At 46.5% G+C, this 18,145-nt stretch overlaps 1 protein-coding gene across 2 annotated transcripts in view; it reads right to left on the reverse strand.

The window, feature by feature from the left end:
* Positions 1 to 17,794, reverse strand: part of MBTD1 (mbt domain containing 1) — a 696,883-nt gene extending 679,089 nt beyond the window's left edge. Inside the window, exon 1 of one of the 2 annotated variants that reach the window (XM_085617153.1) lies at positions 17,595 to 17,794. In XM_085617153.1, coding sequence (XP_085473279.1) covers positions 17,595 to 17,615 — 21 coding nt within the window. In that variant the 5' untranslated portion in view covers positions 17,616 to 17,794. The remainder of the gene's footprint in view (positions 1 to 17,594) is intronic. The other variant, XM_085617152.1, reaches the window with a different exon arrangement.
* Between the last annotated feature and the right edge of the window lie 351 nt (positions 17,795 to 18,145).

Here is an 18,145-nt window from a genome sequence, read left to right on the forward strand (position 1 = left end):
CAAGGGCCAAACAGTCACCTATTATCCTCCTGGTCAATGAGGCAGCCTTTTTTTATCCATACTACTCTCCACAATAACAGGAGGGCGGCATGGATTTTATCTTCTATAAGAGGTACACCAAGTGCTACATGACAGATGTGATTGGAGAAACTAGAGGGAACTGAAAGCAGCATTTTCAGTCACCTATTTTCCACCTGCTGAATCACATCCTCATTGGAGTACCCCCCAGATACCTATCCCAAAGGTACTACACATCTGCTTTTTCTATATAGTAATCATTTCATATAAAGGCTTAGTGCTCAATCTGATAGCAAATCTAAACACCACAGAAGTAGCTTTGGCAAAGTACAACTTTCTATTTTCCAGGAGAGGCTTCCAAGTGTTTTGAGCAATAAATCACACCTAAATAAGAAAACGTATTTGTAGATGACATCTTATTACCCTTCAAGAACTGAGCGTCCTCTTTCCTGGTCCGATAAACATTGTAAAATAATTTGCTTGAATTCACACACATGCCCTTTAGTGTCTAAAAAAGAAATGTTCTCTTTGTAGGGATGAATTGGGCATTTCGTGTCCACGCCATCAGGACAGCGTCATAAGCATACAACAGTATTGGTAATGGGCGAGAACCTACTTGTGGCATACTCTGTGCTCTTTCCAGATTATTAATGCACAATGTAAACAGAAATGGTGCTAAAATACACCCTTGCCTTACTCCTCTACTTATCTCAAACAGGTCCGTACATTCTCCTAATCTACCACTTCGTACTCTGGCCTTGGTATCTCCATACAATTTACGTAAAAAGTCAATAAGAGTCCTATCAATGCCCATGTATGACATAAGTCCCCACAGGATTGAATGATCTACGCTATCGAATGCAGAGGGCGGGTCCATAAATGCCAAATACAGTGACCCCCTTTAGCTACAGTATATTTATTCACAAGAAGATACAATTCAGACATTGCTCCACCGTGCCGAGTTCTTTATGAAAGCCATACTGTATGTTGCTGATAATGTCGTTTTTCTCTGCCCACTCTGCCAACTTGGTCAAAACAATCCTTCCAACCACTATGGTTAATTCCAGCAATGAAATAGACCTATAGCAATCTGGGTCGAATTATTCCCCTTTTTAGGTCTCGGCTGCGAAGGCTGCGCTTGCGCAGTCTCGCTCCGAGATTTAATGACTTTGAGTGACTTTGAGAAGAGGGGCTTGCACCCGCCCCTCTTCTCTCCTGTTCTCCATTGGCTGGCCTCTTAAATACTGGCCAGCCACTGGAGAAGAGGTCCAGTCACTCCGTTGAAGCCCCGTCCTTTTCGGATCGGGGGGCGTGTTTTTTCGTTGCTTTTCGCAGGGCGTGTTTTTCTCTCCTCCAGCCAATGGCAAGAGGAGAGAAAAAGAAACACGCCCCCGAATCCGAAACCGAGGCTGCGTTTCTCCGAGGCAGTTCTTCTCTGCCTCGGAGAAAGGCGGTGGTGTCCCGGCGTTGCTCCCTCACCTGATCTCCTTGTTTAGGACTTGTGCCCTGCGGTTGTCACGCTCGGCAAGGTGGGTGCACATACTGTACCATTCTTAACCACAGAGCCATGCTCTGTCTCAGTCGTGACACGAAAAAACCTCCAGCGGACGTGCGTGAGCTCTGTGCGTGCTGAGGTATTGGCAGATTGGTGAATCCGAGGTAGGGGTGTACGGTCTACAGAGCATACAAGGAACGTCTCTGTCCCAAGAGAAAGGATTTGCGTACTTTCTTCGAAGTATTAAAGCTTCTCCTTTTTAAACCTGGAAAAATGGCATGCCTGCATTGCTCCTCAGTGGGGTATTTGGAAAGTGGAGGTGTGCGTGTATACACGCCCAGTCATCTCTGAACGTTCCTATTTTATTCCACTAGCACAGGATGTTTGTAAAGCAGCTTTTGTTAATATTTTGGACCACCTCCTGCATTTTCCATAATGTGACATGCCAATATGCACCGTTTGGCTTTGAGTCTTGTGCTCTGCTTGGGCTAACGCCTCTCTCCATTTACCCAATGTAAACGCGTGTCGCAATTCGCCATCCCTTAACTCCTTCAAGGATTATCTCTGGAGAAGTGCAACCCCTTCTCTTTTTCACACTCCTTGTACCCGGAAGCCGAAGGGGGAAACCAACCCGCCTCCATTTCCGTTCGGCCTCTTTGGCTTTGCGCGCGGTGTTGTTTCACCGTTTCCCCTAGGGGGTCAGACACGACTTCCATGTTCTGTGACCAAGTCTGACCCTGCCAGCGAGCTCATCCATTGTTGTGCCTGGATTTTACAGGTCAGCAAAACACAGGAAGCTCTCAAGGCCTCGTCACGCCCCTCATCCGTCAGCGCGCGTGCAGGCAGACTCCGCGCTGCAGAGCGTTTCAGTCAGCGCTCGGCGGAGAGCTAATTAGCGATGTGGTGGGCAGGTGGCGTCATACCGTTCAAAAGATCGCCCTTCCTCCACAGGCTTTCTCTCAAAATTATTTATTGAAAATAAAAGTTGTGGTTTTTTTATTGCTCACTAGTGGCTCGGCTAAATTATTCAAATTAGATTCTTTCACTTCGACCATATTTACTGTAATAAAACGGAGACCGTTTGGAGTGCAGTTTAGATCTACCTTGTGGGCATTAGTGGAGTAAGATACCTTTTCTCGATAACACCCTTGTTCGACAATTTCTAAGCGCTGTACATAATGGTTGTTAATATCACCGAGTGTAATAGTGCTCGACTAACTAGCCTCAGAAGTATTGAAGGCAGAGTTTGCCCGGACTAAAATTGAAATTGTAACCTTCAAATAACAGCTGATGTCAGCTGTCCGCGTTAACTCACTGAGCCAACGTACCAGCTAGTCACAGGAGACATCCGCTATTTCGACAGCTCGTTTTGTGATTCTGGAACTCAGCGTCACGGTCATAGGATATGAAATCACAAGCCGGCTACTAAAATCCACCTGTGCATTTGAACATAATTGCGGCATGCCTTGTAAGCATCTGTTGACAGCAATGCACAGACATTTCACGAGTAAAGTCCTATTCCTTGTGTATACATCATGTACATTCCGAACGCTGTATTGCATGTTCTGGGTAGGGTACATGACTGTTATTTTTGGGATGTTTTGGATTTTAGGGCAGGGCAACGGGCCTTCGCAGTATGATAAGCATGTGAGCAAAGGGTGGCTTGGCCTGCAACATTGCCAGTTTCTTTTTCTCGCACAGCCCTTTGCCAAAGCCTCTCGCATATGAAGTATGTACAATTCCCAGGGCTTCTTGTAAATTTAGTGGTGCGCGGTTCTTAATTAAACTTCAGTTGTGCATTATTTAGCACAGAAAAGTGAAGTAATGTTTGTTCCACAAAGCGGGGCGCTGCTCCTCTTCTGCACAACTCGTTTGATGGATCTGCACAGACAACCATTGGCTGTTGTGGATCGGATACTGATCCACAGTAGTCACCTCTCTGGACACTGAGGGTTTGTGAGCTGCTATGTAGTTGATCCGATGAAGAGCTGCTCTGTAGGGCTCCACGCGCCTGGCTTGACACTGGCATGCTTTTGTCAGCAGCGCCCTCAAGTTCGAAGAATATTGAATGCTCTTTGGAGTTTTTACAAACCACTGTTGAATTTGTAACCAGGAATTAACTGCTGGTTTTTTTTTTTTTACTGGGCCATTATTTCATGATTTTCATTTGGCATTTTCTTACTCCCAATGCTAGGGTAACTGATATTCCTTGTCTAAACGATACTCATTCTGTTGACAGTGGTAGAGGCCTTTGCTTAGTGGCAAGTCTGTCACCCATGCTGGGTTGCAATGAACAAGTTACTGTACTTGATCTGTTCTTGACTAAAATGTCGTCGATAAGGTCACCGGATTTCGAAAACCAAATACAGGTGCATTCCATAAATATAGAAGTAAGACTGTAATGTGCCATCGACCATTGGGCACAGAATGACTTAACCAAAAGTGATCCGTATCATAGAAAACACAGTGAGTCACTGAAAGGAATTGAATGCAACGTTTACACACAGTGTCATCTGTTTAAAGCTTTCTGTTAAGAGCTCTTAACTAATCCTGCACCGAAACATGTGAACTTTCCTCACTCTGGGTTCACTTAGTCACCCCAGTCTGAAAACTGGGACAGAGAGTAAAAAACTAGGACTGTTCGGGAAAGTCTTGGAGGCATGGTCACCCCAGTAATGAAAAAAAATGATATTTAAAAAAGGTGACCGTGCTGATAATTTTTCTTGACATAAAACATATTTTCCTTTGTCCAAGTATGTCTAAGTTGCCTTTATAAGTGCAAACGAGGTAGTCCTTGTTTTTGAAGAAGCTGGTTCACAAGAGCCACCAGAACCACGGCTAGGCTGAGTTGACTTGTGAGTGCTGCTGCAGTGTCACCTCTCCTGCTCTCTTCACTGTAGAGAACTAGAATGGGTTTCAGTACTGGAGTCTGTGAGGAGCTGAACACGACTTGCGTTTATTTAACGATCATAACACGTGGCCATTGTGACCATAGACTTATTTATCTAGTAGAGTTTATGTAGCACAAACGTAGTCGGGGTTATATAAACATTTGCAGTAAAACAGTCGGGGTACAGAGAAGAACTTCTAAAGTACAAACGGACAGATAAAGTAAAAAGACATCCCTTTACCTGAGCATAAATCACACTATTAACAGTATGTTATTCCAGCCGTTCTTAAGGTGCCTTTTACGGGGGTCCGCAGACCCTTGTGACCCCCAACCATTATCCACTGTCAATCATCGTTATCATGAGCGAAATAAGTGTTTTTTTTTTCTTCTCATACTGGGATAATAGTTTCTGGAGGTAATAATATTTCTTGAAGTGTACTTTATTTCCTCCCCAATGTATTTGATATATGTATTAATAATATCAATAAAGCAGTTCAACAATGTTTTTCCTGAGAAGTTTCTAGTTCAGGGCAGGTGCGATTGTGCACAGTCACAGTTCACATTCAAACATGCTCAGACCTTGAACTAGCAATCTGCTTCTGATTAAAAACACTTTTGTATTGTTTACGATTTTAAAGAAATGCTATGAATCTTCACACAGAGAGCCAGCATTCTAACCACTCAGTGATCTATGCATGTACAAACCGGTGGACTCCCCAGGAGGCCCCCAGGCTGCATTTTCCATCAGACACTGCTTTTAATAATCAGGCACTTAAGGACTCCAAGCACCTAACATTTTCCAATTGGAAAAGGATCATGCCTCAACTTTTCAGGAGGGGGGAGGGGCGAGAATTTGACAGGCGGCCATGAGGGAAAATTAAATAATTCATTTTCCCTCGTCGTAGATCTACAGAAATCCCCCCCCCCCCCCCGCACCACCCCTCCTGCCCAGCCCACCGCTCTTACCGGCATGGGCCGCGGCTGCCCTTAAGCTCTGAAGACAATTTTATCAGTGGCCCAAGAAGCAAGTCGGTTGCCTTGTGCCTCCTAAAAACAAGCAATGGTCTCGGCATTGGTAAAGTTAGAGCTATTGGCATTGCTCATGACATTATTTTTGTTTATGTTTTTGTTTTTAAAACATTTAAAGAAACGGCATTGTTATTTACAATGTCAATAGCTTAATCACTCTCAAATGCGAGACCTATTGCATTTGCACCCACACACAGAGCCACCTACACACACACTGATTAAGCTATTGACATTGTAAATAACAATGCCGTTTCTCTACATGTTTTAAAAACAAAAACATAAACAAAAATAATGTCATGAGCAATGCCTATAGCTCTAACTTTAACAATGCCGAGACCGTTGCATTGTAAATGCTTGTTAAAAATAGGCACTATAATTGACTGCACGCAGTTTGGTAGAGGACCACACACAGTTACTGCTCTAAAAACCATTTGACAGCAAAGGGGCCCAAAAGTCAATATTATCAATAAAGGCATCCAATGGAGCGTCATCCAGGCTTGGGGCGTTACCCCTTCCTACTGGACCTTAATGCCTTCACTAGAGTTAGGCTAAACTCAATAGTAATCGCTGCACTACCATCTGACTTATGCTACAAGTAGATAATTTCCTCCCCCTTTTCCTCTGCTCCCACAAGTGTAAGTGCCTAACCCATTCTACAGTCGTGATAACTGTATCAATAGATGGGTGAGCAAAATCATTAAAATAAGAAGCATTAGTTACCTTTCAAAAAGCTGCCCTTCCCAAGCGTTCTCTTTAATACTATTTTTCTTCTTATCCAGCTAAAATATGTATTCCATCCTACATCTCTTTACTAACGCTCCATCCCTGAGCTTACTCCTAAAAGCCATTTTCAGGGCTTTATGAGCCTTACTGCACGATGCGTCAAACCAGCCTTTAATTTTTGACTGATATTTACTTAGGGGTTTTGTCAGAGCATTTTGAATATAATTTGCCAGGACTCCAAAAGCCCTCCCTTCCGCGGTTTCATTCAGATAAATAGCTACAGAATTAGCATGTGTCCTGATTAAATCAGTGGATAACGATTTGGTGTCCACGCCCTCCCCTTTCAAAGCAATCCTAATTCACCTTCCCACACATTCCTCAGGAGAGCTATTCTGGTTTAACCCTTACTTGAAACGTTTTCAAGGTCACAACAAAAGGACTGTGATCATGCAAACATGACTAACTAATTTGAAAATAATCAACAGAATAACTAAGATTATCAGAGATTAAAATATGGTCAAAGTAACCATAATGACCATTCCCAAAGCAAGTTGAAGGTGCAGTGACCAGTTACAGAGGTACATCATTGATAAACCCAGTTGAATCCCAGCAAAACTGAGGTTATGCTAATGGGGAAAGCCTCAACCATCTGGACTGAGTATTGGTGGCCGCACCAGCTGGGAGCTGCCCCTACTCCCACTCAATCCATGAAAAATCTTGGTCTAAAAATTGGACCAGACACTGTCTATGAAAGATCACATCTCTGCCACCACCAGCTCCTGTTACTACAGCTTACGTCTTCTACGTACGTTCCTGCCCTATCTGCCTATTAAACATCGCAGTACCCTGGTCCAGGCGATGGTGATCAGCCGCTTGGACTATGGGAATGCATTGTTAGCTGAAGTTGGTGAGACACTGCTTACTAAACTGCAGGCGATTCAAAACACTGCTGCAAGAATGATTTTAAATAGACCTCCAGGCACTCCTTCAGGCCCCTTGTTGAGAGAGCTACACTGGTTACAAGTGAAGAAGCGATCCAACTTTAAAATCTGCTGCCTTACATTTAATGCACTAAACGGCAAAGGTCCCCTTTACCTTCAAAAGAAACTTACTAAACAGGTATCTGGTCGAAACATCAGATCTAATTCCTTAGCTCTCTTAAAAGTCCCTCGAATACATCTCAGTCGTACGGGAGGGTAAGGCCTTCTCGTACCTTGCCCCACGGTACTGGAACCAACTGCCCATTGCACTGCGCAAATGTTATTCATATTCTGCTTTTAGGAAACAATTAAAAACTTTTCTGTTTTGACTTCTTACATCTTTCGGTTTTGACCCCCCTCTCTTTCACTAGGTGAGCGCCGAGATGCCCCCGGGTGAGTCGTTGCCCTGTAAAAGTGGATATAACATAACAATAATTATATTTTCTTTCGAAAAAAGCACATTCCATGCCTCTACATAAGCGCTATGAAGAACATTTTTCAATCCTTCTTCTTTATTATTGGTCAGGCCACAAACCTTTTTTAGCATACAAGGTGCATGATGTAATGTTAAAATCTACCATCCAGATTATAAAAATCTCTTTGACCCTTTTCTCAAGGAAGCCCTTCAGATTTTTCTCAAGCTTCAAGTCAAGATTTGCACAAGAGAAGGAAAAAATATTATTTTAGTTATTTGTTTAAAAAACTTGCCCCTCCTTAGGGTCATATCTGAGCAGTTGATAATAAGTATGATCGAATATACTCTTAAAAACATTCCCTGAAAGAGAAACCAAGAGAAAATTGCTAAGCCTCCTGGCTTTGCATTGAGAGGACCTACTCGCAGGGGAACAGGAAGAGGAATAACCATCTAAATCGAAAGAATCAGTCGCCCAAGTTTCTTGTAAGAATACAACAGAATCGTTTTTAATTAAACTGACCCAGTCTGGATTATCAAGTTTTCTATTTATCCCTGCTATATTCCAACACATCATATTAATGCTATCATTGCCCTCCATGGGATTCTGGAGTGCAGTGCGTTGTCCCATCATCTGTGCCAATACCCCATCTTGTATCCTCATGCAGATTTGTATTTAGGATGCCTTCTTCCTGCAGCCCTCTGGCACTCAATGTCCGTCAATCCAGATCTTGCAGGGCAGTCAAAGGAGTAAAAGGATTCTGGGTAGTCACTGGGGTAAGCGAAGTTGTAGAGAAACTATTCATTCGTATAGAAAGGGTCACGCGACACCTGACCTATTGTCATCCCCATGGCAGCCTGCTGATTTTCCCACAAAACATCTTTCAAGACCAATATCAAAGAGCCACCTGGGCTTCAGAAACATCAATGGTCACAAAGCAGTGCTCCGCCTACTTTCCTCACTTCCAATAAAGTGCAATAAAACAATTTCTTGTATTATACATCAATATACACATTCAAAACATGGGATATGTGGCAGAGGTATGGTGCAACACAGATTAATTTCCAGGAAGGCCTTCTGCAACAATTAGGCATCCAATAAAAAAAAAATGCAAACTCCTCCCCCCACCCTCCCTCCCAACCCACCCCTGTCCCCGGTATGTCCCGTGCTACAGCACTGTAACAAAAGCTAAAAAAAAGTCTGTGCGACTCATTGGTCAGCTATGCATAACAGTAGTGTATTAAAAAGTCAGTGAAGATCAGTATTCCCCCAGTCAAGAACACTATAGACAGCACAATTCACCCAAGCAATCGATCAACATTCACAGAACTTTAAGGTGAAACCATCGGTGTGCCCGCTGTCTAGTTGTTACCCAAATTCATCCCTGGTGCCTGCAATGAAACCACTAGCGCTTCCCAGGCCCTCGCGGCCTCCATGGTTTTATCTCCCTGTGTTCGCCTACCTAACTGAAATCTAAGTGTGCTTTCGCTCGTGGCCCATTTAAATCAATTCCATTTTCCACCTCAGTACACTGGGGCCCCGTGCAGCTTTCCAATGCGCTGTGATATCCCTCTTAGCCAGCAATAGTCCCAATTCAAGAAATTTGCTTGTTACCCTCGTTTTGGGTGTGTGGGGAAACCAGTGAAGTAAGCAAGCGCCCATATCAGGTGTAATCTGTCGTTCTGTGACTACGCATAGCAGCGCTACCACGTCCTCCCAATAGGTCCCCAATTGCATACAGTCCCACATCATATGTTTAAACTCTGCAGGAACACTCGCGGGGAACAATGTTGGGAGTCCGCTTGTGGCCGCCTTGTGCGTCCCGTCGGGCGTCCGGGCCCTCTGCGAGTCACCCCGGGCATCCGCAGAAGCCGCGAGTGCCACAGGAGAACCGGTAGTCCGAGACCCTGGCGCCACCAGTGTTTCTTGTGTAAAGGAGTGGAGTAACATGGCCCATGACAGAGATTGGATGCTTACGAATTCCCTTAACCTCTTCTGTTCTGAGTATTCCCTCTTCTGCTGGGCCCCACTTCTTGACAGAACCCACACATGCATTTAGAGTGGGGCCTCCCGGTGCCTTCCAATGCATAGTAATGAATCACTTAGCCAGGAGGAGCACCAAGGACGCGAACCGCATTTCCACTTTCATATTTTTACGACGTTTGCAGACTCCAAGGGCACTAGCTTCCCATGTGTATAGGTCTGGGAGTCCCGTGACCGTCCTAAGAGTGGTGTGAACTGTCTCCCAGTAGCAGTGAAGAATCGGGCAATCCCATAGCATGTGTTGGAATGAGGCATTGGGCTCCGGGCATCTGGGACAGGTGAAGGAGCTTTCGGGGAAGTACTTCTGTAACTTTTCAGGAGTAAGGTACGCCCGGTGTAATATATGCAATTGTATGTTTTTAAAGCGATAGTTACGGGACACTTTTTTAGTGAATTCTAATGCACGTGTCCATTCCTTATCGTAAAGCGGCCTACAGAAGTCAGTTTCCCATTTCTCCCGGAGGGTTGCAAGGGTGGGTTGCTTAAGGGTCCGTATAGCTTTATATATCCATGGGACTAAGTGTCGCCCGGGGCCCATCTGTAGTTTCGAGTGAATTACCGGGTGTGTAGGGGGTTCTGTATCTATTGTTCGCCACATTTTGCGGCAGTCTACCATGAGTGCCTGAACAGAAGAAACTGTCCTCTAGGGAGGTCGAAGTCTTCCATGAGCGTCTAAAAGGTCTGAAGTTGTCCATTGAGGTATAGTGTGCCTGCATCCGTCAATGAGCATTCAGTCCATGTGTGCAGTATCCGCTCTGTGTAGTGTGTTCGACCCTTGGGAAACCCCACCAGCGGCAGGGGTGTCGCACGGCCCAATCTGTGGATGCGTGATAGACAGGCGTGTGCAGTCATCACCTGGAGTGGCTTGGTCTGAGGCGGCGCCCCCCCTGGCAATAACATACGGTGGATGGTTGGAATCTGATCTGCCCTGCTGCTGTGAGCAATTCCCCCTGTGCCCGACCCGCCGTCCAGCGCGATACCCACTGAAGCTGGGCGGCTAGAAAGTAAGCTTCAAAAGATGGGGTTGCTAGTCCTCCTTGATTGATGGGCAGCTGCAGCTTGGCAAGGGCGATGCGTCTGTGACCGGATCCCCATATGAGGGTCCCGAGCAGGGTGTCCAACTCCCTAAAAAAGGAACGTGGGGGAACCACCGGACGGTTGGAGAAGTAGTATAATAGTCGCGGAACAAGAATCATCTTAGCGACTGCTATTTTCCCTGTAACAGCCAGTGGGAGGTCTTTCCAAAAGTGTATGGAGGATCTGATACCAGTCATCGCCCTGCGGTAATTGCCCTCGTAGATGTCCTGAGGTGTGTGATATAGCCGGACTCCCAGGTACCGGACCGCTTGGGGTCTCCAGGAGATGTTGACGCCACCCAGCCGCCAAGGGCACTGAGGCATGGCCTGCACTAGGGGATATATGGTTGATTTGGACCAAATTGACTGAGTCCCGCTACTTCCTCGAAATCCTGCAATATGCGCAGTATAGGTGAGAGGTCTGCCGCTATATCAAGGACATAGACGAGCACGTCATCTGCGTACATCGATACCACATGGGTGAGGTCGGCAATGGGGATTCCCCACTCTTCGACCCGCGGCTCAAAGGTGGATCGCCAGAGGTTACACCGCCATAGCGAAGAGAGGGGGGGGGGGGGAAGTGGGCATCCCTGCCAGGTGCCCCGATGGACCGGGAAGGAAATAAGGGTCCCAGCCGTGCTCTGGAGGTGGACGTGGAGTATATGAGCTGGTGTATGCCCGGAGGCGGGGCCCTATCCCTATGTACCGCAGGACCTGAAGCAAATATGGCAATGAAAAAGGTATCAAAAGCTTTTTCCAGGTCCACAACAAGGCCCGCCGCCCGGAGGAAGCGATCCCGTATCTGGTCCTGTACATGAAACAGTCGCCGTATATTATAGGAGGTGTTCCTGCCCGGCACAAACCCATTTTGATCCGGGTGGATCCGTTTTGGGAGGACCGTGGCATATCTATCCGCCAGAATCTTCCCATAGATTTTATAGTCTGCGGGTAATAGGGCTATGGGCCGATAGGAGCCCAGTTGGTGGGAGTCCCTCTCCGGTTTGAGAAGGGACACTATAACCGACTCTCACATGGACTGGGGCAAGGCGCCATCATCGAGGGCCACTTGAAATTGAGTCACCAGTTGAGGTACTAGTTGGGGCGCAAATGTGCGACAGAACTCCAGCGGAAGGCCGTCCAAACCAGGGGCCCTGCAGGTGGCTAACGCTCTCATCGCTTGCCTGATTTCAGTCGCACCAATGGGCTCTTCAAGGTCCTGTCGGTCGTTGCGATCTATACGAGGTAGCTGGTGTCGACTCAAGAATTGGGTAAGGACTTCCACGTGTACTGGAGCAGGGCTTGTGAATAGCAGTGCGTAATGCCTTCGGAAGGCCTCTAGAATAGAGGCCTGCAAGTGGAGGAGAGTGTCTGGGCCACTGCGGATGGTCGTGATTGGTGGGAGGGTCGAATCTTGCTTGACGAGCCATGCTAATAATGTGCCCGCCCTGTCTCCTTCTTTGTGCACCCGGGCAGCATACGCCGCAAAGTTAAACCGGCGCAAGCTCGCCAGCGCCTCCTCGTATGCAGTCTTGGCATCAGCAATTTGAGCCGGCGTGGCCTTGTTTGGGTTTGTCTCCCTTGTGAGTGCGGCCAGAGTTTGCTCTGTATTTTGGATGTCACGTTCCTGGACCTGACGGACCCCTGTGATGTGTTGAACGCATATGCCCCGTATGACAACTTTAAAGGCGTCCCATACCCCTGCGCGTGTGGTGGCCGTAATTGCATATGTGCTCCGCCTGAATCTGTTTAAAAATCGGGTCGTCTAGACAGTCCTTGGGGAGTCACAAAGTGGGAACAGGGGGGCGGGGCGGGCGCCATTGGAGCGTGATTGTGTGGGCGTCATGGTCCGACAAGGTCCTACCTAGGTAGTCAGAACCAGAAATGGTGGGCAGGACAGTGGAAGAGCAAAGGAAACTGTCCAAGCGTACCTTGAGATCATGAGGCATCAAGTGAAATGAGTAGAGTCTGGTGGTGGGGTTCCGTGAGAGCCATACATCCGTTAGGGACCAATGCGCTGCCCATGTTGCGAATCGTTTTGCCTGCACTGTAATGGGGGATGCTGGGTGAGGAGGATAGGATCTATACAGTGCTCTATTTTATATGCAATTGTAGTCCCCTCCCAGAATCCAGGAGCCTTGTGTATATGTTCTTAAGGGTAGGGAGAGTGTTCCAAAATTTGCTTTGGTCTGCGTTGGGCCCATATATGCTCCCAAACAGCACTGGTTGACTGTCTAGTAGCCCCTGTAGAAGGGCATAGTGTCCATCTGGGTCGATGATTCAGGATAGTTCTTGGAACGGGACGCCAGGTCGTACCCATATAAGGGTACCTCAGGCATAGGCAGAGTATGTAGAGGCACAGGGTCAAGACTGATTTGCATATGGCCATGTCTAAACTGGGGTGGTGTAGTGGGCAAAAGAACGATGGATTTAACCCAGATCTCTTGACTGGGGGAGAATGTATGCATTGTCAGCATTCCGTCCATCATTTGTTTGTTGTAACGTTTTTTGCCCTAAAGGGGATGGGTATTCCCAGACGTGGGACCCGTGCTCACTACGCCACTGGAGTCAAGCTATCCTGGCTGATGACGGCTGATAGCCAGAAACCGGTCCTAGGATGCTTGATTCCGGTCCAGGGAAGACATGGCTTGGTAGTTCGGGCTGGACTGTTCCCATGAGGCACAGGGTCAAGACTGATTTGCATATGGCCATGTCTAAACTGGGGTGGTGTAGTGGGCAAAAGAACGATGGATTTAACCCAGATCTCTTGACTGGGGGAGAATGTATGCATTGTCAGCATTCCGTCCATCATTTGTTTGTTGTAACGTTTTTCGCCCTAAGTGGGATGGGTATTCCCAGACGTGGGACCCGTGCTCACTACGCCACAGGAGTCAAGCTATCCTGGCTGATGACGACTGATAGCCAGAAACCGGTCCTAGGATGCTTGATTCCGGTCCAGAGAAGACATGGCTTGGCAGTTCGGGCTGGACTATTCCCATGAGGCACAGGGTCAAGACTGATTTGCATATGGCCATGTCTAAACTGGGGTGGTGTAGTGGGCAAAAGAACGATGGATTTAACCCAGATCTCTTGACTGGGGGAGAATGTATGCATTGTCAGCATTCCGTCCATCATTTGTTTGTTGTAGTGGCACAGAGGATTCCCCGCCATCGCTTGCGCAGCTTTATTTCCCCTGAGGTAAGGTGCGTCTCCTGCAAAAACGCGATCTGCGCATGGTTCGGCTTGATGTAAGCTTACACTAAGTATCGCTTGCGTACGGCATGCATGCCTCGCACGTTCAGTGTGAGGATAGTGGTGGTGCCTTTATGCGCCATCGGTATGCGTGCGGGACAAAGGGGGATAAGGGGGCGTTTGGACTCTCCTGTATGCCTCAAGTCCCTATGCGTCCCTCGGGCGCCTGCGCAGTTTGGGCGCCTGTGCAACCATTCGGCAGTGTGGTGGTGGGGACACAGTGTAGTGCGGGTGTGTGCGGTGGGAGGGTTTGAGAGAATGAACATTTGGTGGGGGTGGCGGCGCGCCCGCGAGGAAGCTCTGCGTGTGGGCTATGAGTGTTATCTATGGTCGCCCGCTGGTATATGTGAATCTGTGAGGGCGAGATAGTACCAGTTTTACGCGTGGGTTCTTGCGTAATAGAAACCACATGTTGCGCTGAGTGGAAGATGCAGCCCCCCTCCCATTACCTCTAGGATACATCATAGGCTCAGTTAAATCAGATCATCAGCAGTTCACGGGGTGACCGATGGGAGGGCCACCGAGTCCACACTGGATTATGCCTCCTCGATGACCTCGTCCTCCTCCTCCGAAGATAAAGAGGTGTGGAGCCCATTTAATGTCCTTTGCAGGGGAGGAGGACCGGAGGCTCGCCGCTGCCTTTAGGGCTCTGCGCCGTTCTTGAACAATTTGTTCCAGGGCAGGCGATCCCAGAGTGCACGAGAGCGATTTGGTGCTTCCTTGCCGGTTGCGACGTTGCGACCGGCAGCTTCTGGAATCCGATGCCCTTGTGTGTTGATCTTGAGTGTTCTCTGCACTGCGGCCTGTGGTACAGTTCTGGTCTGCCCAGTCGTGCGCCTGACTTAAGGATAAATATCTCTCCAATTTTGAGATCAAATACTCTGCCGCTCTAAATCCATGTAGCATATATATGATCATATTTTGCCTCCATTTTAAGCTGCAATATGATCTATATACCAAATGTTACCGTATTTCTTCTTTTGCCCTGAACTCTCTCAGTTGTCTGGCAGGAGTACTATAAGAATTTTAAAAAACCCGAGATCTGACAGTTTCCATTTACCATCTTCTATCTTCACTTACCGTCTCCTCCTCTTCCAGTGGTGCTGTTATAGGTAAGCACTATAAATGGATTTTAAAACGCTGGCTCCCGAAACCCCTTCAAATACTGTATCTGGATAGAGTACCCATCCAGAGACTAGCTAGCTAACCTGCATACTCCTCTATCCCTTAGCAACAAGTTTATCTACCCCTACCGTACAGCTAGCAGTTGATAGATTGTTAGCCAGGGTCAGACAGGGAAGGCGGGCAGTAGGGATTGGCCAATGGGCCGGCACCTAAGTGTCACCCGTGGGCCGTTTTTTTAAGTCCTCCGTCGTATTGTAAAGCAGTCGGTAGCCCTGGGGGGGTTGCACAGACAAAACAGTGTTCCTTCTCCGCTGCCGGGTTGTCAAACAGAGACAGGACAGAAAGAGTAAAGCAGTCTCACTGGGGGGATTCAGTGTCGGGTGATAACGGCCGATGGCCCATCTTCACCTCAGCCCCAATTGACCCCCTCCTTCGAGGCCGGCCCAGAAGCTTTGTTCTTTTTTTCCTTCCACCTCTACCAGTCCATAGGCCTGACGCCATAGTGGGCTGGTGAGGGAGTGAGTGGGAAGCGGCCTGCCTGGGGGCCAGTTGATGCTCTGGCTGTAGGGTCATTCTCACCTCACCCCCTTGGGTTCGACCCAGCCCAAAAGCAATGTCTTACCCCTGGCCTCTCCCCCACTGGGCCATCACATCATACTCAGGCGTTGGTGGACAGGAAGGGATATAGTATTCAAGGACTATGCTGGGGGCCAGGTGTTGTCACCTTAGCCTGTGCCTCTCTGCACTGAGTGTAAGGTGTGGGGGGGGGGGGGGGGGGGGTGTTTGCATAGGCCTAGCTGTGAGGCCTCCTTGACCAGAGATGCCAACTTTTGAACTCAGGAACTATGTTGGAGCCCCGACGTTAGCTCAACATCCTGTGATTCTGGGTAAATCACTTAATGTCCTGAGGCTGAAAAATAAAAACAAATTTGATCTCCTCTACCGCAACTGGTGCTCATGTAAGAAGATCCACTGCCTGTAGCACCAGGTCACACTATATAAAACTACAAAAAACATTAAAAAAATAACCGCCCACTGTTCATGTCTTAAAATGCTGCAAATGCCAGAGAATGATAATTAAAGATGAATCTTTATATATAATAAAAACCTTCTTCCTTTTTAACATAGCTTTTCTGGCTTTGGTAATTTAACGATCAGTCACGGCTCATTAGGGCAACTTTAGAAATCAATATAAAGTGCACTGTTTAAAATACATAGTGATTAGGGGAAAAATACCGGATACGGGTGATTGTCATTTTCGTACAGTCCTGAATATTAAAATACCCTTCAGATCAAGTGTTGTTGCCCTTGGACCATTATATTTCCCTTTGCCCGCCAGGTCAAAAATCAGTGCTTCTAGTTTCTTCCCACGTTACTGGCTCTATAAGCTATGAAATGTTAAAATTACCAAACATTTCTATAAACATGTGCCCAATGAGATTATTCAATTAGTGTTTAATTAAAGGGCACGATCTAGGAATGTGGGCCACTTTTTAAGGAGTGCCCAGGCCTAATTGTGATCCGAATCCAACAGTGAGGTGAGTGAATGCACCTTCCTCAGAAATTTCTGCGTATCCTGCAGGACATAAATTCCAAACCCAATAAGACAGCTCAATGTGGAATGCATGAGACATACGGACTACAGATTCTAGGCACAAGAATAGACCTGTAGGTTAATGCACTTACTACAGAGATCTGTGTGTTGATTGTTTCTCACACATATATTTTCTAGTATGATAGCTCTAACCCTGCAATGCACTTATAAAAGTGGAACTTTCTTTGACCAGCGATTAAAACTTGTTTGAATGTAAACAATGTATCCCTAAGAAATTAACTAGGTTTCTCAACTAAGTGTGTAGTTAGATCAATAATTTTATTTGCAGTTACTCACAGGAGAAAAGATAACACAATATTTACACAGTACGGTTTAGTCAGGCTTCTGGCTCTGCCTACCACAAACATTGGTGGTGCGGATCATATTATCAACCACTGCTCTCAGTACTTCTCTCCCCAAAAAATATTAAGTACACGATGAAGGATCCGTTGCAGCCCAGCTTGCAGTCGTCATGGCTCAACATCCCCTCTCCCCCGAACATAACACTCACGCCAACACAGAACTTGCAATTACTTGATTACTGAACAAACACTCCCACGTGTACACACGCACAAAAAGGTAAACCGGATTACTATGTTATCTGACGTTACGACTATATACCTAATAGAATAACATAGCCATCAAGGAAATACATTTCCAATGTTATTTAAAACATTTCAAGTATTTTCTCATCTCTTATAAACTGACTCTACTCTGAATACTAGGTTTGGAAAAAAAACTTGACATGCTGACTTGCGTACATAATTAATTCACCCGAGAACTGTTTATATTCCAGCAATAACAAAACACTTGTACACCGCTTTCAAGCATAGTCAAACATAAGCATTTATGAGCACACTTTTAGGAGTTGTCCTGTCAACTGTGGGCGAACCAGCCAAGCACAAACAACAAAGGGGTAGCAAACCTAGCTTCCCAGGCATAATATCTATCCTGCTCACCAAATCCTTGGCTCTTTCCATCAGACCTTCATATAGAACAGGTGCCGTCTTCACGGAGTCCACCCGAAATATTACTAAATGAAAAGAGTAGCCCCGTTAGCACCAACCAGCGAAAAAACCCAAAATAAATCCAAGATCTGCTTCAAAACATAACAACACGATTATTGTGCTCTGTACGACGCATGCGCGAAAACGTGGATTCCGGTTGGTTGGAAATGAGGTACGTCAATTTTAAGACTCCGTATTCATTTAATTTGGTTCATATAGAGACCCGTAGTTTACGCGGCGCGGCCTTTAAAAAAACAGAAACGAATGAGGACAGGCAGTCACGTAAAAAGAAAAAACTATACAACGCCTGCCCAACATGTTGACCAACTGGTGGCCATCTTGGATAGGTTTGATTATGTTTCGAAACTAGACCTGTTTGAAGTTCTCAAGTGTCTTTCTAGAAATTGCGTTAGCAGTTGCTTTAAATTTGAAAAAAGGCAGGCTAGCCTTTTATCGCATTAAGATTTTTTTGAATACCTACTGATGGAAAATAGTGTCTGTGT

The sequence above is a fragment of the Triturus cristatus genome, chromosome 7 (genome assembly GCF_964204655.1).
Source record: "Triturus cristatus chromosome 7, aTriCri1.1, whole genome shotgun sequence".
Classification (NCBI taxonomy): Eukaryota; Metazoa; Chordata; class Amphibia; order Caudata; family Salamandridae; genus Triturus; species Triturus cristatus.